Source organism: Salvia miltiorrhiza, chromosome 1 (genome assembly GCF_028751815.1).
Source record: "Salvia miltiorrhiza cultivar Shanhuang (shh) chromosome 1, IMPLAD_Smil_shh, whole genome shotgun sequence".
In the NCBI taxonomy this organism is placed as follows: Eukaryota; Viridiplantae; Streptophyta; class Magnoliopsida; order Lamiales; family Lamiaceae; genus Salvia; species Salvia miltiorrhiza.
Window position 1 is genome coordinate 67,599,915 of NC_080387.1, and position 23,961 is coordinate 67,623,875.

The following is a 23,961-nucleotide window of genomic DNA, read 5'->3' on the forward strand; positions in this document are numbered from 1 at the left end:
AAGTGGGGGGGGCGCAGCAATGGTGTTGGAGATTGGAAGTTTTTGATTGAAAAAGTTTCAAACAAAGTGGCAAGCTGGAAGAAGAGACACCTTTCGTTGGCAGGGCGAATTACTCTAGTCAAGTCGGTGTTGCAATCCATTCCGGTATATCAATTATCTCTCGCTTTCATACCTAAAGCGGTGATTAAGGAACTTAATTCACTGTTCTCCAAATTTTTGTGGGGAGGAGGCACACAGACGGGGGGTATCACTTGGTTCAAGTGGAATGCCTTGTGCCTAAACAAGGATTCAGGAGGTCTGGGGTTTCGGAATATCGATTGGTTTAATCAGGTCCTGTTAAGTAAGTGGCTCTGGAGATTTTTAGGGGAGGGGAAAGCTCTGTGGGTAAGGGTGATCAAATCGATTTATGGGGGGCTAGTGTGGGGGGAAGGGGGTGAATGTTCGGTGGCGGGAAGAGGTGGACAGAAAGGGTGGTGGCAGAAAATTGTGGATAAGGAAGGAGGAAGGAGAGATCGGTGGTTCATCAATAATTTGAGGCGAAGAATTGGGGATGGGCTTGATACCAGCTTTTGGGAGGATGTGTGGGCGGTTGACAAACCCCTTAAGTTTGTGTTTCCGAGATTATATAATTTGAGTCTGAACAAGAAAAGGCTGGTTGGTGAAAGCGGATTTTGGGAGGGAGGGTCGTGGGTGTGGAGGGTGGAGTGGAGGAGGGAGTTAAGGGAGAGGGAGAAAGGGTTTGCGGAGGATCTCCAGTTGGTTATAGCTGATTTTGTTCCTTGTGTTGATGTAATAGACGGATGGAACTGGAAGGCGACACCAGATGGATGCTTCACAATCAAGTCGGCATATGAAATTGTGGCAAAAATAAGAGAGGAGCAACAAGTTTTACCTTTGGAGATGGCAAAGGTTTGGAAGGCCCCAACACCAAATAAAGCCAAGGTGACGGCATGGAGGTGTCTTAGAAACAGATTGGCAACATGTGATAATCTGAGTAGAAGAAATGTCCAGATCAGCGTGGAGGAGAGATGGTGCAATGCCTGTGTTTCTAGTGAGGAAACGACGGAACACCTGTTCCTCTTTTGTCCGAAAGCAGCGGCGGTGTGGGACCAGATCTTTCAATGGCTTGACATCAAAACGGCAAATCCGAGAGGTATTTTTCAACACTTCATTTCTTTCATTGCGGCTGGAAAAAAGAAGAGAGAAAGAAGACTGCTTAAAGCTTTGTGGGTGGGAACAGTGTGGTTGCTCTGGGAAAGCAGGAATGGTAGTCGTTTTCGGGACAAGGCTTGGGATATTGATAGACTTGTTTTACAGATTAAGGGGAGACTTTGGAGTTGGAACGAGGCGTACAAAATCGTGGAGTTAGGAATTACTTTTACTTCTTGGTGTTCCAAAGATTTCAAACTTGTTTTGTTGTTTTGATTGGCATTCCTGATGCCTTGATCCCTTTTCTTTTAATAAAATTTTTACTTTACTGATCAAAAAAAAAATGGTACGTAAGTTGAATGGAACCAACTGATTAAATAGAAATAAATGAAGGGGGTAAAGAAACGGTGATAATATAAGCACAATCATATCGTTGATATGCGATATCATTAGATTTGTGCCATTTGTGTACAGATTTCATAGACTATAAATAAATATTGATTATCGTGACTAATTAAGGTCTACGGCTCCTGTCCATAATATGCATGAGTTCATTTGTCCATTGCTAACTACGATGAAGAATTATAGTAATTAATTTCGTAGATGATTAGTAATACGATTGATTATAATTAATTGTATTTTTTGATTTAGTAAAATAACTTCTTTAAAATAAATTTAAAAATAATTATAAATCATATTAAGGAATAGTGAACCCTAATACTTAATTATTACTAAAACACAAAACAAATAATAATAATAATAATAATAATAATAATAATAATAATAATAATAATAATAATAATAATAATAATAAACACAAATAAATATTAATATAAGTATAAATCTTAATAATGGGCTTAAATCAAAATTTAATAATGTAATAATCATTATAGTTAGTAGAATGTGGATATGAAATAAATAAACATAAGATATTATATAATCTAATGAAAAATGGTGGTCGGGTTACTGACTATATGTTTATATAAGTGTTAATAGGCAAAAATGCCCTTTTATATAATATCTCCACATCAATAATGAATATGTCAACTTTTGCTCGCGATGAAAGGGTGAATTAACATTGAGGTATTTTTCATCAAAAGAAAATAAACTTAGTTCATTGATATTTCATCATTACAAGTGTAAATGCATGTAATTTATACTATGAAAGCACAATTGTAACACCATTCCACGTTACATCATTAAGACTAACAAGAGAAGTAATTACTTTAAAAATCCTTGACCAAGAATTAGCTAGAGGAAACAAAAGTTAAATATTGTTGGGGGAAAAAAAGGTTGTATAGAATATCATCAAATTTTCGGCCCCAACATATAAATAAAACCTGCAAAAATTCTTATTGAAAATACAGATATTTAATGATTTTTTTTATTCCCAATATATATATATATATATATATATATATAATTGTATTAAAATTATGGAATGAAAATTGTATAAATGATTTGTTTCTTTTTATATTAAAATTGAATATTTATTACATTTGAGTCGAATCAATTATTGATCCAAATAGCATCACCCGCACTGTATATATATAATCTCAACCAAGAAAACATTAATCAGACATACAGTTGGGTGCGATGTATAATTCTTTCCCCAACATTCAACACATACACATTGTCTACTATTAAATCTTATATATTGCAATATTATTAAATTTTCCAAAGGATAATATAATTGTCGAGTGCATGTTTCATTCCAATCAATCATGCATGTTAGTTTTTCTGTCACTTCAATTTGCACAGCTGGAAAAAATTTACCTTTTTTTCCTTAAAAGAAATTAAACTTTTCACAAAAGGCAGATCCTTTTTTAACAGATAATGATATCGAAATTTTAATTCTCAATTTGTAATTCTAAAACAGCTGCAATAATATTATTGCGAATAGAATTTAGTCAGAAACAAAATTAATAAAAATGTTGAAAGAATCGATTAGCAAAAAAGGTGTCGGTCATTGAGGCTGCAATGATCAATTAATTAAAAAATGATTAGTACAAGCTGGTAAATTGCTGTCTAAGCATAGTAGTATTATTTTCTCCATTGTCTTTTTCATATATTATGAATATTATAATTTCTGGAATTCGATGACAGCCAATCATAGCCAGACGCAGGAACCCATCTGATCCCATCTGATTGCATATCAATAACCGAATTTGGCCCACAACAATGCCGAACGCGGTGGGCTCATGCTCATGTCGTTTCGATGATGTACTATTTTATTTTATTTTATATTTTGTAAATGAAATACTACAAGATTTGGCAGTAATATTAGTAATATACTTTAGAAATTAATTATAACTTCAGGATACCATCAGCAAATAATAATGAAGGTTTACATTCAGCAGCTCCGAATTCATAGAGTTCCGTTTACCGCTTTCCACTAATTTCGTTTAGCAAACGAAAAACATTACATTACACTCAATAAATATAGTACGTACTAAACAAAATGAATATTAGCTTATTGTAATTTGATTTTCTTTTTGCTATTAGAATCCCTATACTTTGGTGTACAAGCCCTAACGGCATGTTTGTTTGTCAGGAAAGTAATGTGAATTGGGATTGTTATTCCCAGGAAAATGATTCCGTGGAAAATGAATCCTAATAGATTCATTTTCCAGTGTTTGGAAATACCAAAAATATTTATTAGTATTCTGGATTTGTATCATTAAATAAATATAATTAATCAATATATATAAGAATTAAATTGTAATTTAATCTTTATAATAAATTTCTCTATAATTTTTTTAGTAACAACAAAGTACATTATTAAGGTTAATTATATGATTTATAATTCTAAAATTAAATTCAAATTTTCTTACATAATAATAATAATAATAATAATAATAATAATAATAATAATAATAATAATAATAATAATAATAAAGTGTGATTCATAGCTCTAAAATTTAATAAAGATTTGTTTATAATAATAATAATAATAATAACAATAATAATAATAATGTACATAAAGTATGATTTTTGTAGTTTTAAAAAATTAAATTAAGATTTTCTTAATAAAGTATGATCATAGTTCTAAGAATTAAATTATAATTTGCTTAAAATATTATTGTTATTATTATTATTATTATTATTATAATTATTATTATTATTAATTTGATTCATAGTTATGAGAATTAAATTATTATTTGCTTAAAATAAATTATGAACTAATTAATCAATTAAATGATGATGATGATAATAATAATAATAATAATAATACTAATAATAATAATAATATAAAGTTGATACATAGTTACGAGAATTACATTATAATTTGCTTAAAATAAATTATGAACTAATTAAATAATAATAATAATAATAATAATAATAATATTAATAATAATAATAATAATAATAATAATAATAATAATAATATAAAGTTGATACATAGTTACGATAATTACATTATAATTTGCTTAAAATAAATTATGAACTAATTAAATAATAATAATAATAATAATAATAATAATAATAATAATAATAATAATAATAATAATAATAATAATAATAATAATAATAATAATAATAATAATAATAATAATAATAATAATAATAATAATAATAATAATAATAATAGAAACATTAAATTCCAACTAAATAAAAATTATAATTTACATTTTATTATAAAATAATACAAATAAATAAAAATCCTGAGAATGAGGAAAAAGAATACCTAAGAAAAGCTAGGGAATAAGAATCCTGGAAAGTTGCACTACTTTCCTTGTTTTCAGGATTCTTATTACTTTCTTTGACTCATAAAAATTTAACCAAACACATGAATTTAATATTTTGGAATCAGATTACTTTCCCAGGCCAGAATTCGTGCCAAACAAACATGCCCTAAGTGTATCTGTACACTTTTTCTTGTAGGAGAGGAGAGGTATTTACGCTTTTGAATGGTTTTTAAAATCAATAAATCTATGCAGCACATTGTGGCCATCCACACACTAGTATTATAAGGAAAAATTTGATTTATTTAATTTATTTTTTAAAATAAAAATAGGATTTAGTTATTTTACTGTATTCTCTACATTGTACTTATTTTTTCAATTTTTTTGCATTTTTTTAATTTATTTTTAAATAAAAATAAAAAAGTTACCAAAAAATTACAAAAAAATAATTACAATGCAGAGAATATGATAAAATAACTAAATCTTATTTTTATTTTAAAAATTAAGTTAAATAAATTAAATTATTTTTTATTTAGGCAAATTGTAGGTGGCCACAATGTGGCTGTTTAGCATTACTCTTAAAAAATTCAGATATTGGATCTGTGGTGAAAACTTAAATTTTATTGCAAGTTTAAAGTCAATGAAGTGTTGTCCGTGGATCAAAATGTGATGTAAGTCAGACTTTGCAAAATCCACATTTTTATAGATGGGAGCTCAATTTTGTCAATGCAAGTACGAAACAGATCTCTCTTGTGCGGGAGCTTAATAAAAATGTCATTTACGAAATATAATTGAATTGAATCTGGTCGAATCTGATGACCGATCACGAATAGAACGTTTTAATCATGTACAGTACTTAAAAATGACATATTGAAAAGTGTGTAGTGTTGAGTTATGCACATGAAAATTTGTGTAAAAGTATATGATACTAATATCTAGGTAATAGTATAAAAATCAGTTATATATTCGCAAGCAACGCTCTCGTTTACTCCATGTTAACGTTTCTCTTTTTTATTTTATATATTTATTTTGATTTTAACGTCTCAAAAATTGTTTCTTGCATTATTAATTTTATAAAACAAAAAAACATCAATTTGTTCTTTTATTTATTTATTCAATGATAAAGGAAAAAATAAATTTAATTTTATACTCCTATAATCTATAAAATTAATGATATCAATGACAAAAACCTGATTAAATCTATATATTTATATAAAGCATATTAAGTTATACTCCCCCCGTCCCGCGGATCGTGAGTCAATTCTTTTCAGCACGAGAATTAAGAAAATACTCTCTTCGTCCCAATAATGTTGTCCCCTTTCTTTTGGACACGGAGATTAAGAAGTGTGAAATTAGTGTGGTAAAGAAGAAGGCCCCACATGTTTAACAAAAAGTAAGTATAGCTTTTTTTTTTTTGTAAAATTAACAAAACCAAATTCTGTAAATTAAAGGCAACAACAAATAATCTACAGATTTCAACAAAAAAATTAACAGCAAGAACAGAAAATGCAACAACTAAAAATGCAACAAATTTCTACAGATTTCAACAAGAAATTTCAATAAAATCTTCATCCTCCTCAACAAATTTCAATAATTCCTTCTGTAAATTCCTACTGCCGCCGCTCTTAAAATCTGGGGAGCCGCCGGAACAGTGAACATAATCAAGCAAAAGAACAGCAAGAATAAAAATCAAATCTTTAGCCCAACCCCCTAAATGAACAAACATAAATTCAGCCACAATTATCCACAAATCAATGGGGCTGAGCTGCGGACATCACATCCCGCAAATTAGGCGAGCCATAATTTATGGGGGAAAAAATAGAAAAAAAAGAGAGGAAATGGGAGACGAGAGGGCAGCAGAGGCGAGATGGATGGAGGTGGGAGGGCGGCAGAGGCCAGAGGGATGGAGATGGGAGGGCGGCGGAGGCCAGTGGGAAGGCGGTGGAGGCGGCGAGAGGCGAGAGGGCGGCGGAGGCGAGAGGACGGAGGTGGGAGGGCGGCGAAAGTCAGTGGGAAGGCGGCGGAGGTGGAGAGAGGCGAGAGGGCGGAGGTGGGAGGGCGGCAGGGTGGCGAGAGGACATAGGGATGGAGGTGGGAGGGCGTCGGAAGGTAGAGAAGAGAGGGAGGCAAGAGAGTGTGAAGAGAGAGAGAGATAGAGAGAGAGAGAGAGAGAGAGAGAGAGAGAGAGAGAGAGAGAGAGAGAAATTCGGGTTTAGGGGGGAGATTAATTAGGATAGTGTTTAATTAGAAATTAATTAGTTCCTAAAAATGAAATGAGACAAACCAAGAAAAAAAAGTGAGACAAGATTATTGGGACAGAGGGAATAGTATTTAGTGTGTTAAAGGTGATAGGTGAAAAAGGAAAAGGGTGAATAAAGGGGAATTTTTTTGCCATATAAGGAAATGACTTAAGATTTGTGGGACGACCGAAAAAGGAAAGTAACTCGAGATTCGTGGGACGGAGGGAGTATACAATCACGATATCACCTAGCTATTTTATGTGTGTGTGAATTGTGCGTATGTTTTTTTATTCCTCAATTTACATATAACTAGCATTTACACTCGTGCAACGCATGAAAAATATTTTTATATTTTATTATATATAAAATTTATATTAATTTGATTATTACATAAGAAATTCTAAATATAATTAAACATACTGTAATTTAAGATAAATTTTTTAGTTTAATATAAAAAATAAAGAATAATCTACATTAATAAAAATTGATATTGTGAAAAAAAAATAATACTATAAGTTAAAAATAATTGAAAAAAATAGATTTATTCAAAAAAAAAGAGGAGAGAGGAGAGAGAATTTTCTTAAATTTTAATCTTTAAATAAATATAATTTTTATATTTTAAATCTAATATTTACATAATATATATCAAATTAAAGCTCTTGTCATGATCTTTAATTTGATATGCATATCAAATATTTTATAATTTTAGAAAAGAAATAAAATGGAAAAAAGTTAAAGAAAAAGGAAAAAAAAAAGATGTATAGCTTATAAATAAATTTTTAATTTTAGTATAATCAAACATTTGCCACTTAATTTTAAAATTGATTTGAAATCAATTTGAAATTGAGAACTGAACCTATTGGGACGGAGGGAGTACTAGTTTTTTAGAAGAGTAGTGATTTTTAGACACCAAGGTGTCTAGACACCTTGGTTTTAACCGGTTTTTATATGAATTTTTGATTGAACCGGTTTTTTGTTAATTTATGGTTTTACTAAAATATCCTTTCCTTATATTTCTCAATTACTTTTAATCTTATCTTATTTTTTGTTTGTATTTTCGTTTCTTCCATAATGTTTGCCGTTTTTTTGCCTTTTTTTTTCGAAAATTATATAATTTTTTTGAATTATTTTTTTTTCGAATTATTTTTTTCTTTTAAAATTTCCTTTCTTAAATTCCTCAACTACTTTTAATCTTATCCTATTTATCTTGTATTTTAGTTTTTTTTTTCCCTATTTTTCGGTTTATTTGAAAATTGTTTTTTTTTTTCTGAAATGTGAAAATTTTATGAAATTTTTCGAATTGTTATTTATTTATTTTTTTTCTGAGATTTTATTATGTTTTTCCGACGAATTTATGAATTGTTGTAAACATAATCCTATAGTAATTATTTTTGCATATATTATTTTTTTATTGTTCCGAAAATATTTTTTTTTTCGAAAATATTTTTTTTTTAATTTATCTCATTTGTTTTTCGAATTTTATTTTATTTTTTAAAAAAAATTATGAATTGACTATGTTTTCTTTTAAATTTGTTCGATTATTGAGGGTTCTATTTTCAGCCAATTTTTTTTTTCCGAAAATTGTATTAATTTTTTCATTTGTTTTCATTAGAATATCCTTTCCAAAATTATCTCATCCGTTTTTTAGTATTATATTCGATTTTAATTGTTTATGTTATTTTTTTCTTCTGTAATTTTATTTTATTTATTTGAAAATTGTATTTTTTTTATTTGTTTCCTTTAATATGGGGATTCTCCTAAAAACCAATTAGATTTGCTTCCACACATATTATATGTTACAAAAATTATATTCCCTCCGTCCCAAACGAAATGTCTTGTTTTCCTTTTTGGGCTGTAACAAACGAAATGTCCTGTTTCCTTTTTTGGCAATACACTCTCTCTCTATACTTAATATTTAAATAATTTCCACCAACCCACTTTATCTACTTTATACACATTTTTTAATTTTCGTGCCGAAAAGAAATAGGTCATTTTGTTTGGGACGGAGGGAGTATTATTTATATTTTTCGATTATATTTTATTCATTTTTTTACATTTATTTTAGGATTCTCTTAAAAATAATTGTAGATTGTTTTCATACGTATTATTTTTCTTGAAAATTCTATTATTTATTTTTTTCGAAAATGATGATTTTTTAATTTTTTTCCTCCACTAATAATTAAGTACGATTAATACTTGTAAATAATGAAGGAATTATTTTTTTTACTTTAATTTTAAATTATTAAGTAAGTTATTAAATTAAAGAACTTGAGTGCACGGTATGTGTTTGGTAAAACGCCTAGGTGAATTTTTTATAAGATTTTGAGTGATTTTGTCATAATTAAAATAGCCCAAAACTTTAAAAACATGAATGGGCTATTCTTATTTTTATTATTATTATTATTATTATTATTATTATTATTATTATTATTATTATTATTATTATTATTATTATTATTATTATTATTATTATTATTATTATATATGTGGAGATCATCAAAAAAATAAATGAACATACTAATGTAACAAATCCATTGAACTATACAGTTTACATATTCTTCTGTGCAATACACACTTTTTGCCATGCAATTAAGCAACTACATAATTTGATTATGCAACTCGTAGAAATTATGAACAACAATTGAAAGAATAATAATTAACACTGCAAAAGAACTTCCTCAAAATCAAATCAACATTTAAATCGTTTAATAAAAAATTGTAAAATAAATCAATGAAATTAATCAACTAAAACTGAGAATAAAACTAAATTAATAAATAACTTCAGTGTTCATCGTGTATAAATACCTGCTACAACTATCTTCAATAATAATTGATATTAAGAGTATAGGATATTAAGAGTATGGAAGAATAAAGAAGACTTGGAAAAAGAATGAGAGAAAATTAAGAACATAAAATAAAAGATTAAAAACGAAAAAATGAAACACACGACTAACTAATCATATAGGTTTAATTAAGTAAATAATAAAAGACAAATATAACCTTTGACTAATTAAAAACTAAAAAAATCGCTATCTAAAACAATTATATCCATGTTGGGCGCATATTTTTCCAACTTAATCCTATCCACTAGATCTTCAATTTTAAAGGCTAAGATGTGGTTCCTATTTATCATTTTAAAACAGGTTTTTATTAGAACCTCTTCATATATATATATATATATATATATATATATATATATATATATATATATAGGGTTGCGCTAAAATAAAACCCAAGCTTAGCCTATAAAATAAGACTAAATATAGACCATTAGATTTTCTTAATTCAATGGTGTGATCTTGATCATAAAAGTAACGCCAGATTTTGTATTAGGATATAAAAGTAATTTCAATATTTTAATAACTAATCTTTCCTTAATTAATGAATTACGTTTCTACTTTATCTCACATTCCATATTTCATACAAAATAATTCATACATTAATCAAAAATAATTCATGCAATCAGATTATGGAAGTTCACATAAAAATTCATACATAAATAAAAAACAATTCATGCAATCGGATTGTTCCAAAAAGTAAAAATTCATACATAAACCAAAAATAATTCATGCAATCAGATTATCCCAAAAACGTAAAAACTTAATACACAAATAAAAAATAATTCATGCAACAGATAAAAATTCATACATAAACTAAAAATAATTCATGCAACAAATATAGATTCATGCGTATTTTGGTTTCAGAAGGTTTGATGTATTTTTAATAAAAACATTAAATCGTAATCGTAATCCCCTCTATATCTTCAAATTGATTCCATTCAATTTTTGTTTCAATTCATTTAATAGGCGTGAAAATAGGTGTAAATAATTTCAAATCTTAAATTCCATAATTATTTTGTTTTAGCATTCAAAACAATTGCGTAGAGAATCCCACTGTCAATCATATATCTAATATCTTTATTTCTCTAATTAAGATGCGTGAGAATCGGAAGGTCAATCGACATTCCCAATTTTACCCTTTGGCTGAATATGTCACCGAATTTTACTAGTCTTTTTCATGAACAACATATTACATTAAAAATTTAATCTCAGCCGTGAATTAACTCGTGATCTACGATCATCAAATGGTCTTATTTTATAGACTAATGACAGTTCATTGAATAGTGGCCCCCTATATATATATATATATATATATATACACGTATATTTTTATATTATATTTAATAATTTAACTACACTTAATTAATTTATACAAATTAATTTTATAACGAATAATCATATCGACTTCGTTAAATATTTTAGTTTAATACTATTTTCTAATACATTCAAATAAAGTATATGTTGTATAGTTATCCGGCCAAAATACCATAGTATGATTCATTTTATTATCTATGTTTTTTTCAAATTCAGTAATTAATTGTAGCTTAATTTCATTGACTATAATTAATTCGTTACTCAAACATTATTATTTTCATTTTGTTATTATTATATTGCATTCAATACTTTATTATAATACATTCAAATAAAGTATATGTTAAATAGACTTGCGAGCGAAATCCAATCGTATTATTCATTTAATTTTATTTTATTTATACCAAATTCACTAATTAATTTCAATACAATGCAAAATGCCATCGTATAATACATTCTTTCCCATTCAAGTATATGTTAAATAGTGACGCGACCGAAATCCAATCGTATGAATCATTTCACTTTATTTTATTTATTTATATATATATATATATTATATTCACTAGTTTAACTTAAATTAATTAACAACTCATAATTTTATAACAAATAGTTATATCGACTTCGTTACATACACTATAGCAGTTCATTGTCTTATTGGCATATCGTGTTTAATTATTTACAATAATTAAATTGAATTTCCCTCAAGTATATGTTAAATAGTTTTATATGTTAATTTTATTTTCAAATTCACTAATTAATTTCAAATAATTTATTAACTTTATTTCATTGAGTACAATTATTTCGACTTCGTTAATAACGCAATGGTGGTTCGATTAGTTATTATCGTATCAATTACAATACTTTATTATAATATATTCAAACAAAGTATATGTTACATACTTTTACAAGCAAAATCCAATTGTTTGATTCACTATTTTTAATTTTCTTATCATTTCTTACACTGTAGTAGTTCATTTTATAATTATTATATCACGTTTGATAAAGTATATGTTATTTATTCTTTCGAACAATACCCCTTCGTATGATTCAGTTTATTATTATTTCTAACGGTGTACTAATGCGGTTGCCACTACCAAACCTCTGAACACTGTAGGTGGTTGACCTGTAAAAACGATTGCACAAATTCCAAACTCCTCTCCGATCATGTCCTCCGGTGATTTTCAGCAGTCCTCGATCGACAGGGGTGGTCTTAATCTGCCCCAAGTTTCGAACAACTTCATCATAGCCTCTACGGACGTTGCTGGCCAAGCTTTTCCAACCTCCAAGGATAACCCTTGTTTGCCGAGTGTTTCAACGTAGAAGAATCAGCAGCCGCTGCTTGGTTATTCCTCTTCTACCGCGAAAGCTGTTGGAACGGTGTCCTCTTATGCTCATGTCACGGCACCCCAAAGGGTCAGGAAGCCGGACTTACCGGCACATAAATTCCACGCGCTTCAACCCTTTGCTCAAGGAGGACATGGCGTGCTCAAAGTTCCTCGCGAAATTCAGAATTTTCAGGCGTCAAAATTCCAACACGCGCTTATTGGTCGTTTCATGATGAATAAGGGTAAAATACCTAGGACCACTAGAGAACTCAAGGCGGAATTACAATCGTTGTGGGCGATTAAATCTCCTTGGTCTCTCATGCCGATGGGAAGAGGATTCTATACTTTAAAGTTCCTCAACAAGGAAGATAAAGCTGCCGCTAAACGACATGTGATCTGGGATCTTCCTGCAGGTTCGATACGTCTTCGTGATTGAGTTCGCTTTTTTAACCCATATAAAGAATCGTCCTCCTTGGCTCAAGTTTGGGTGAGAGTATATTACCTGCCGGTGGAGTTCTGGCATCCGGAGGTTCTTTCGGGCATAGGTCGATGGTTGGGACAACCGTTGAAGATTGATGGTACGTCTATTGATGATGAAGTAGCTCACTTTGCTCGTATTTTAGTGGAAATTGATCTCTCTCAACCTCTCCCGGAATTCATGACGATTGATGGAGGCGAGTATTTTTTTAACATTGAATTCAGTTATAAATATATTCCTTTATATTGCACTAAATGTAAGATAACTGGTCACTCGCCGGACAAGTGTCGGCGAGGAAAAGCAGGTAAAAATATTGAACCTGAGGCGAAAATCATTAGAGGCCCAGAATGGAAGGCTGTTGTGGAGGACAAGAGTAAGCAGCCTCTCGATGGAGAGGTGGCATCTGACTCGGAGTCGGAAGATGGAGCTAAGGAAACGAGTGTGACTTCGCACAAGGAGTTTACAGGGCCGGATCTTTTGGAAAATTTGTGTAACAGGAGCTCGGGCTCTAAGCATAATCAACTGGGGTCCCAGGATGGTAACAGATTCGCCATCCTCGAAAATTCCTCGATTCAAGAGGATTTGGAGACTAACAAGCAGGATGCCATTCTTAAGAACACAGCGGGAAACATCGACATGAACATTGCTTCGGATGAAAATAATAATAATCAAGGAATGAGATCTCAACAGCAAGAGAAGGGTCGGGGATTTGCTGCCACTAAACATATTTCTATGGAGCATAGCATCGAACAGATGGGAGATGCTACTGATAAGAGGGAATCACAGCAGCCTCTTTCGGTGGAACTTCACCAAACAGTTGGGGGGCGTAAACTTAATTACGGCAGAAGGATCTATTTTGCAGGTTGATGGGGAACAAAGGATAGAACAGTTGGGGGACGTATCGAAGAAAATGTCAGCAGGCTCGCACCACGCTTCTCTTCAGGAGGAGCAAATGAACGAACCATGGGGGGACGTTACGGAGAATGTGGCAGCAGGCTTGACTCAGGTTTCTCTTCAAGAGGAGAGACATGAGAGGGATCGCGACACCATCTCTCAGCAGAATGCGCAGAGCACTATTGCTCCTGTTTCGGCGGACCAAGCAAGCAAGGAAAAAAAATTCTCGCTTTAGAAAATGATATTAAACTGGAAAGGTTAAAGCATGAGGCCTCAGGATCAAGCTTACCTAAACGTGGCAGAGGGCGTCCTCCAAAAAATGAAAAGAATGCGCGCAATCATAATAAAGCTCTTCTTCTTCAGCAAGAAAGTATCAAAAATCGTCTCCAGAAGGCAGCTGATGATGGCCATCAACCACGTGAGTATATTGTTGATTATCAAGAGTCGGATAGTTTGCAGACTATGGACAACGTAGCAAACAAACGGTGAGATAAGGAAGCGGAGCTGGGGTCTTCTCAGCCCAGAATTAATCAATAATTCTTATGAATTTTTTGGTTTGGAATGTCCGAGGCTTTTCGGACGATTCTAAATCTCTTCTTAAGGAGCATTGTCGTTCCTTTTTGCCTTCTCTTGTAGGCATTATTGAGCCTAAGAAAAGCCTTCAGAAAGTTCGCCAGAGCTATTGGAGATTGATTAATTTGGTCCCTCGTCATCAAAATTGTCGACAGCCTCGGAGACCGAACATCTGGTTGCTCACTTGTCCGGATGTTCAGACCACAATTCTGCTATCCTCGGATCAAGTCATTATTGCTGATTGTGTTTGGCAAACATACTTCTTTAGAGTTGCTGTTGTGCATGGTGCGAATGACCACGTTTCTCGACGTGCCTTGTGGACAGACCTTCTTTCTTTTGTTGATGGGAACACGGTCTTTATTGGCGACTTCAACGCCGTTAAGGGAGCTCATGAGCGACGTAGTTTGGTGGCCCCTTTGAGAAGTTCTTGCAGCGAGTTTTGCGACTTCATCGCGGCTTCGGATATGATTGAATCTCCTTCTTCTGGCATTCGCTTTACGTGGTCTGGTCGGATTTTACTTCCTCGGCATGTGGAGTCTAGATTGGACAGGGCGTTTTTCTCCCTTGGTTTTGCGAATTTGTGGGCTTCGATTAACACCCATGCGCTCCCAAGGCTTACCTCTGATCACTCTCCCTTGATTTTCCAATGCAGCGATGAGATGGGTAAGGGGAGACGTTTCAAATTCTTGAATATGTGGACTTCTCACCCCAACTTTCTTGAGCGAGTGGCGTCTTCTTGGGATGCTGGGACTGACGTTCGTTGTCCTATTTTTAAAATCATGTTCAAGCTCCGTCGTCTCAGAAATGACCTCAGGGCGTGGAATAAAGATGTGTTTGGGCAGGTGGATATGCAGATTAAATCGGAGCAAGTCTCGTTGCTCGACGTACAGAACAAGATTTCTGACCAGGGTTACACGGACATTCTTTTTGAGGAGGAGGTCAATCATCAAGCTCGGTTGTCTTCTTTGCTTGCCAGGAAGAACAGTCTTTTGCAACAAAAAAGTCGTGCGCACTGGCTTTCTGACGGAGACCGTAATACTTCTTTTTTCCATCGTGCTATTCGCTTTCGAAAGCAAAGTCACAGGATTGAGCACTTGAAGATTGCGATGTAGTCTCGTATGATAGGGGGAATATTCAGCAGCATATTATTGATTTCTTTTCCTCTCTTTTTAAAGACGAAAGCCCCAGTAATGTGAATTGGGATATGCTGGAAGGTATTATTGATAAATTTGTGTCTGAGGATCAGAATGGGAAACTCACGCATATACCTGATGATGAGGAGATTATGGCTGCGGTTTTTAGCTTGGATGCGAATAGCTCGCCGGGTCCGGATGGGTTTTCTGGGAAGTTTTTTCAGAGTTGTTGGAGCATTATACGACTGGATATTCTTTCTGCGGTGCGTGCTTTCTTCCTTAATTCTTATCTGCCTGCAGGCTGCAATGCTAGCATCTTAATTTTGATCCCAAAAAAGGATGTGGTGGAGACGGTGGCTGATTTGCGACCTATCATTCTGTCAAATTTCTTCTTTAAAATTATTTCCAAAATCCTCGCTACCAGATTGGGGGAAGTGGCGGCAGTTGGGGTGTCGCCAAACCAATTTGGGTTTATTGGAGGTCGTTCGATTCATGACTGTATCATGCTTGGCTCTGAAGGTTTTAGCTGCATGAATCGCACGGGCAAACGCTCGAATATGGCGTGCAAAGTGGATATTCGCAAAGCCTTTGATACTATGCGCTGGGACTTTATTCTGAATGTGCTCAGGGTTAATGGTTTCCATGGAAAGTTCATTGAATGGATTTCCATTATCTTCAGTTCTGCCCGGATTTCCATTCTTTACAACGGGCAGTTGAGTGGCTACTTCGCTTGTTCCAGGGGAGTTAGGCAGGGTGATCCTCTCTCTCCTATTCTTTTTGGAATTGCTGAGGATGTTTTGAGTCACTTATTCCTCACTTGTGTGACTTCTCGTCACATTATTTCCATGGATTTCAGCAGAAAGGCATCTTTTCCTACTCATTTGCTTTATGCTGATGACATCTTGATTTTCTGTAAGGCGTCGATGAAAAACGCTCGCAAAATCAAAGAAATCTTGGATTTCTATGGTGATATTTCGGGACAAATCTGTAACCCTGCTAAGTCTAACGTTTTCTTCGGGAGGGGCGTTTCTTGCATTATGAAGAATCGTGTGATTAATGAGCTTGGCTTTGCGATGGGATCTTTGCCGGTTACCTACTTGGGAGTCCCGATCTTCTCTGGTCGCATGCGTGCTTCTTACTTCATTGGTATTTATGATAAGATTGTCAACAAGTTTTCAAGTTGGAAGGGGCTTCACTTATCTATGGCTGGCAGAATTTGCTTGGTTCGTTCTGTGATTCAAAGTTCGGTAACGCACTCTATGATGATATATAGATGGCCTAAATCCCTCATCTATAATCTGGATAGGAAGTGCCGCAACTTTATTTGGTCGGGACATGTGGACAAAAAGCCTTCGTGCCCGGTAAGCTGGTCTAGGGTTTGCGCTTCTCGGTCGGAAGGTGGCCTCGGGGTTAGGTCTTTCTCGGCTATGAATAGAAGCTTCTTGATGAAGATGGCCTGGAAGCTTGTGCAAGGCCGAGACTTCGCCCCTTCGGTCATGGCGACTCGCTACTTGTCGAATTTTGGCTATGCCAAGATGTTCTTGGCTTCTTCTCCATTTTGGACTGGCGTGAGGGAGCATGTGAACTCCTTGGTGATGGATTCTTATTCCTATATTGGCACTGGAGAACACATTTATTTATGGCATGACGATTGGCTGGGTTACAAGTTGGCGGACAAGCTTCATATTCCGCCTTTTATGAGAGACTTCCTGCAGCAAGCTGTGAGTGATTACTTCTATGATGGTGTTTGGCATTTCACTCCGGATTTTATTATTCAGTTTCCTGATCTTGTGGTGGATATTCTCTTGCTTCCAATTGGGGAAGAGAGTGACACTCGCTTCTGGAAACCTTCTGTTAGTAGGGAGGTTTCGGCCTCTCTTGCCTATGTTTCGCAGTCTCCGCATTTTCCAAAAGTTCTTTGGGGTACTTGGATCTGGAAGCGTTTTATTTCTGACAGAAGATCTCTTATCACCTGGAGGATTCTGCATTTGAAGATGCCGACTCTGGATGGTCTAATCAAAAGGGGCATGCACGGCCCCAACAGATGTGTGATGTGTGGGTTGGCTGAGGAGTCTATTGACCACTTGTTCTGGAATTGCAGTGTTATCCGGCAGACTTGGGTGGTTTTCTTTGATTGGTTTGCCAAATCGCACATGCTGGACTGCTTGGATATTCATAGCATGTTAGCTGCTGCATGGAACACTGATTTCAGTCCATTGGTTCGGTCCTACTGGAAAGCTGGGTGATTAATTTTATTTGGAAAATTTGGGATTGCCGCAATCAAGTGACTTTTAATGATGCTAGTTTCCACTCGAATATGATTCTTGGGCTCCTGAAAGTTGCGTTTAAGGAGATGGATTCCAATTTCCCTAAGCTTGGGCGTTCTAATAACTCTTGTCAAGATTATTTGGTGCTTAGGCAAATTGGGGTCGCTATGCGCGCTGTTTCGCCCCCTATGATGATTGAGGTTCACTCGTGGCCACCGGCGGGGCAGTGGATTAAAGTCAATACTGACGGTTCGGCACTTGGGAAACCTGGGAGCATTGCCGCGGGCGGTGTGTTCCGCGATAACTGGGGTGCGGTTCGCGGCTGTTATCACTATAAAGGGGGTTCGGGGTTCGCGTTTGAAGCGGAGCTTTTCGCGATCATGCATGCTGTTCGAATTGCGAATTCTCGTGGTTGGCATTGGCTTTGGATTGAAGCAGACTCGTCTTATGTTGTCCAGCTTCTTCAATCTCGTTCTCTGAATGTTCCCTGGCGTTTTCTACCGCTCTGGAAACAGACTTTAAATTGGCTTTCAACTTTTCGAATTCAGATCTCGCATATTTATAGAGAAGGAAATAGTGTGGCGGATATTATGGCTAATCATGCCCGGATCGAAGGGTGGTGGCCCTTTGATATTGAGGATATTAAGATTGCGGTTTCTTTGGATATGGCGACTCATAGTCGCGTTCGTATGAAGAATTGATGACATGGGATAGGGGCGACCTTTCCGGCCTCTGTCTCGTTTGTCTTTTGATCTGTAGGGTTCTCAAAGAAGATCTCCAGCTTGCTGCTGTTCGATCTCGTGTGTAGTCTCTGCTGAGAGATTTGGCGACGGCATATAACCGGAAAAAATCTCTTCTCACTTGGTGTTTTTGGGGACATGGGTTTGGTTTACTCAGCGACGGCGTCTAACCGGCTGAGGTTCAACTATTTTTTCTGTTTCTTGGATGATGGCGACAGCGTCTCACCGGACATCATCTTTGTTGCTTTGCTTGTTCTTGTTTCGGTTGTGACTAGTTTGAGCCGGGATTGTTTTGAAACGATGGTTAGGCCGGAGTTTCAGAAACTTTCCTTTACGCTCTTCTGGTCGTGGTTTTTGTCTTTTGACGAGAACTCTTTTTCCTTTCCTGGTTTTTCCCACGGGGTTTTCCATGAAAAGGTTTTAATGAGGCTCGGCCCTAAGTCTGCTTTTTTGTGCTCTCTAGGGTTTCTTTGTTTTTTTTTCCTTTTCCCTTTTTATATAAAATCGCATTTTAATAAATAATGCGGTTGCCACTACCGGACAAGGTGGCAAAGTATCACTCACATATTATTGAGATCTCAGGTTCGATTCCCCCAAGCACATTTTTCTTGTTATTTCTATTTTTTTATAAATATTCGAAAAAATTATATAAATGAAAACGATTTTTTTAAAAAATATTCGAAAAAATAATTTAAATGAAACACCTTTTTCTTGTTATTTTAGTTCTTTGTTTTTTAAATCATTTTTTTAAAATATTCGAAAAAATTATATACATGAAAACGATTTTTTTTTAAATATTCGAAAAAAAATTGTAAATGAAACACCTTTTTCTTGTTATTTTGGTTCTTTGTTTTTTAAATCATTTTCGAAATGTTTTTTTTTTAATATTCGAAAAATATATATAAATGAAAACAAATATAGGATTATTTTAGAAGAATACCTAAATTAATGGAAACAAATCAAATTAACATAAAATTTGAAAATTAAATTAAATGTGGAAATAAATATACTATTATTTTAGGGGAATCCCTAAATTAGTGGACTCAAATCTGTATTAAAATTCAAAAAATAAATTATCTATGTAAACAAATCTAGGATTATTTAGGAGAATCCCTAAATTAGTGGAATCAAATATGAGATTATTATTTGGAGAAATTAAAATCTCTAAATTAGTGGAATCAAATCTAAGATTATTTTAGGATAATCTCTAAATTGGTGGAAATAAATAAAAATAACATAATTTTCGAAAAATAATAAAAATAAATATTAATTTCGAAACAAAAATCAAAATAATAAATAATAAAAAATTGAAACGAATAAATATTAATTTCGAAAAACAAAATTAATTTCGAAAACTAAATAATAAAATCTTGAAACAAATAAATAAAAAAAAATCTGCAATTAAAACTCATATAAATTCCAATTATTATATGATTTATAAATTTTTTGAAAATAAATTAGTGGAATCAAATCTAAGATTATTTTAGGATAATCTCTAAATTGGTGGAAATAAATAAAAACAACATAATTTTCGAAAAATAATAAAAATAAATATTAATTTCGAAAAAAAATCCAAATAATAAATAATAAAATTTTGAAACGAATAAATATTAATTTCGAAAAACAAAATTAATTTCGAAAACTAAATAATAAAATCTTGAAACAAATAAATAAAAAAAAATCTGCAATTAAAACTCATAAAAATTCCAATTATTATATGATTTATAATTTTTGTGAAAATAAATAACCTCGTGAGGGACAAACCCCAACCAGCAATTAAAGCTGGATAACAATTAACTGCAAAAAACGAAAAAGCTGCAAAAAAACGGCAAACATTATGGAAGAAACGAAAATACAAACAAAAAATAAGATAAGATTAAAAGTAATTGAGAAATAAAAGGAAATGATATTTTAGTAAAACCATAAATTAGCAAAAAACCGGTTCAATCAAAAATCCATATAAAAACCGGTTAAAACCAAGGTCTCTAGACACCTTGGTGTCTGAAAATCATTATTGTTTTTAGAATTCTATAATAGGATCAGTTAACAAAGATTAAATTTGGACTCATTTTAGTTGTGCACTCCTTTAGTACATTATCCACATATTTATCGCTAATCGATGCATATTTAATAGGGAAAACATGTCAGGACTTTGAAATATTGTCTTTAAATTATGTATCCGATTAATCTCCTCTTTTTCTCTTGAGCCGTTGTATTATCTCTGATTCAATGGAACCCTTTCAATAGTCGTTAATTATCTGTTTGGTTGCTATATTTATTTATTTATGGTGCTCTTGCCTTTTAGCAAAGTATTTTAAGCAAGATTTTAGTCCGATAATTAAAATTATATTTTAAATCTGAATTGATTTTGAAAAATCAGTTTAAAGTTCATCCTCAATTATGTACCAAAATATTAAAACAAATATTTTTTTATTTATCTAAATAATGACGCTTTTTTTTATTTTATATATTGTGCTACTCTATAAAGCACAATTTTTAGCACTGGAAGTACTCGTCAAATTTTCCATTACGTACTATCACTTTTGAAAAAATGAATAATCCATAAAAAATTGTGATGAGATATAATATACCATGCAACAAGAATGGAGTATATATGTAATTGCCAACCAATAATACTCCTTAAAATCTATAGATTTGTAGTCATGTTTGTCCATAAAACACGCATAAGATAACTACAAGATACTAACTATTAAAATCACAAGTCCGAAGGCTCTTGAATGTTTGAGTTGTCACCATAGTCTATGAGAGATATTATTTTTCTTTTGGGGACGTCCCATTCGAATAGTCTTATTTTTATTTTAAAAGTGTAGTTAAATGATTAAAATAAAGTGGATCACACCATTTTTCGACCAAAAAACAAGTTTTTTAATCTTCATGACAAAAAGAAACAAGACTATTGGGCTGGCACGGAAGAAGTATCATTTATCCACATAATTAATGACAACGTAATAGAGTACTAATTTTACTCTAACAATTTTTTTTTCTAAAAATAAAATTAAATTAAAATTAAAATTTTATATAACACGAGCTATCAGTCAAGATATCAACGGTTCACATACTACCCCACGAAATCGCACAAACTTGGCATGGAAAATTGACCTTTTTTTCTCCAACTCCAAGGGTTGAAAAAATTGAACAGTGCAGCAGAAACCCTACTTCATCTACATTCACTACAATGCAGAGAAGATGTAATAGTAGGACCCGTATGTATCTCACTGCAGACGATCGATTTTGTCCAAATAGTATGTTGCACGAACTTGACGTCCAGACAAAATAAAGTGGGCCACCCTTCTCTTTACTCCACTACGGTTCCACGCCTTACAAATACACCTTTTTCCGCTTAAAAACGCATTTACACTCGCTGCTTTAAATCGTACCCTTCCTATATATACATACATTCACTCACCTTCTTCCCTCGTCTTAACCTTCACTCCCCGGTGCGCACGTTAAGCCGAGCTTAGCAGCAAGCGCATTTACTTCGAAAAATGGCTCCCAACCTGCTAGTCTTCACTGCCGTGATCTGCATTGCCGTCGCCGTCGTCAGCGGCCAATCTCCGGCTACTTCTCCGACCGCCACTCCTGCTCCGCCTACTCCTACCACTCCTGCTCCGCCCACTCCCACTCCTCCCACCGCGTCTCCGCCTCCCGTGACCACACCGACGCCGCCAGCAGCAACGCCGCCGCCTGTCTCCGCGCCACCCCCGGTGGTTACTTCTCCGCCTCCTGCAGCAACGCCGCCTCCGGTTTCAACACCGCCGCCCGTCGCCGCGCCTCCCCCGGTGAGCACGCCGCCACCTGCAACCCCTCCGCCGGCCGTTCCTCCTCCAGCTTCTCCGCCGCCTCCTGTGCTTTCCCCGCCCCCACCGGTTGCACCTACGCCGGCTCCGCTTGCTTCCCCTCCAGCTGCGGTTCCAGTTCCTGCTCCGTCGAAGCCGACGTCTCCGGCTCCATCTCCGTCGCTGTCGAGCCCTCCGGCTCCGCCCACCGGAGCTCCGGGCCCCAGTCTCCCCGGTCTCTCTCCTGCTCCATCCGCCACAGATCAGGTGCGTTTAACCATTTTTCATCTCCAAAATCCATCTCTATTCATACATTCATTTTTACGCTTAGAAATCACATCACATACTCTTTTCCGCATTTAAGTCTCATAATTCGAGATACAAATTGTAAGGCAATTTTAGATCAGTAGGGATTTTCAAGCGTAAGTATGCTATGTGGCGCACCGTAGTGCGGTGAATCTTTGATCTACTAACGTCAACGGTCTCCTGATTGGTCAGTGCGCTCCACGCCAATGTTCTAGGGAGTCGGGATCGGGTGTGCTCGAGACCACGCTATTTACAAGAACACAACTCTCGAGACGAGAGGCTATTAATAAAATTATGATCCCAAACAAAGAGATTAATATGAGTGGTGCCGTGTTTGCTTAGAATGATAATATTCATATTTAATGCCTAATTTATGTTTTAAATTGGTAAAAACATTAAACATGATTCTGATTTTGGACACAGAAGAGTTATACGTACATTTTTGTTGGGTCTCTTTCTAGGAATAAGATTTGTGTATTCTCACATATCAAAAAACCAACTTGTACAATACAAATGCAGATGAATAATTTTGTCGATCATAGATTCATAGTATTTAATATTTTGCATATGATTTGGTGGATTCATAATGAAATTGATATGGCAGAGTGGAGCAAATTCGGTGCGCGCGGCGCAGATGATCTCTAGCAGCGCTGTTTTGGGCTGGGCTTTGATGATTTTGGTGGCTTAGATTACCCTGCTTGGGCCTTTTCCTTTTCTCGCACTGCAGCCCACATTTATATATTATGCTATTTTTATCTATTTGTTGGCATTTAGGTGATAGCTTTGTTTGTGGAGATTTTTGGATGTACCTTTGATTTTATACATTGATTTGGATTCTTTTTTGTATTCACTACTCCAGAGGAGCCATCTTTTTTCCATCGGATTATTATCTGACCTACTCTCTTATTTCTCATTTCTTTCTTATCCATGCTCCTTTTAATTTTTCATATTTATTAATTTATTAAAAGCAGTAGTTCTTTTCTGTTTCCTTGTTCTTTAGACTAATGAGTATTTGGATGGGTAATGAAGAAGCATTTACTTAATAGGGCGTATAAAGAAATGCTATAAAAAATGAGCCAATCAATCACCGCCAAATTGTTTTATAATCCCAATAAATAAACATAAACTCCGTAGATAGTTTGGTTATATTTAGTTTATTTCAATTGAATATGAGCAATTACCCTGAGATTTCGTATTCCCGAAATTTTGCAAACTAATTAGA

At 33.8% G+C, this 23,961-nt stretch overlaps 2 protein-coding genes across 2 annotated transcripts; both read left to right on the forward strand.

Annotated features, from left to right (window-relative positions):
• Nucleotides 1-6,641: 6,641 nt before the first annotated feature.
• Nucleotides 6,642-15,608, forward strand: LOC131011947 (uncharacterized). The gene is made up of 5 exons (XM_057939850.1): nt 6,642-6,944; nt 12,547-12,964; nt 13,013-13,845; nt 13,892-14,132; nt 14,560-15,608. The coding sequence occupies exons 1-5, from the start codon at nt 6,642-6,644 to the stop codon at nt 15,606-15,608; spliced, it is 2,844 nt and encodes a 947-aa protein (XP_057795833.1).
• Nucleotides 15,609-21,795: 6,187 nt separating this feature from the next.
• LOC131005293 (classical arabinogalactan protein 9-like) lies at nt 21,796-23,652 on the forward strand. The gene is made up of 2 exons (XM_057932188.1): nt 21,796-22,700; nt 23,344-23,652. The coding sequence occupies exons 1-2, from the start codon at nt 22,143-22,145 to the stop codon at nt 23,425-23,427; spliced, it is 642 nt and encodes a 213-aa protein (XP_057788171.1). The 5' UTR covers nt 21,796-22,142; the 3' UTR covers nt 23,428-23,652.
• The last annotated feature ends 309 nt before the right edge of the window (nt 23,653-23,961 follow it).

Bases quoted from the DNA above. Each gene is read 5' to 3' on its own strand.
- LOC131011947 (XM_057939850.1), top strand. From the start codon at position 6,642: ATGGGGGAAAAAATAGAAAAAAAAGAGAGGAAATGGGAGACGAGAGGG. The intron at 13,846-13,891 runs GTTGGGGGGCGT...TCTATTTTGCAG, and splicing joins CGGTGGAACTTCACCAAACA to GTTGATGGGGAACAAAGGAT. The intron at 14,133-14,559 runs GCAAGGAAAAAA...CTTCTCTTGTAG, and splicing joins TGTTTCGGCGGACCAAGCAA to GCATTATTGAGCCTAAGAAA.
- LOC131005293 (XM_057932188.1), top strand. From the start codon at position 22,143: ATGGCTCCCAACCTGCTAGTCTTCACTGCCGTGATCTGCATTGCCGTC. The intron at 22,701-23,343 runs GTGCGTTTAACC...TTGATATGGCAG, and splicing joins CTCCATCCGCCACAGATCAG to AGTGGAGCAAATTCGGTGCG.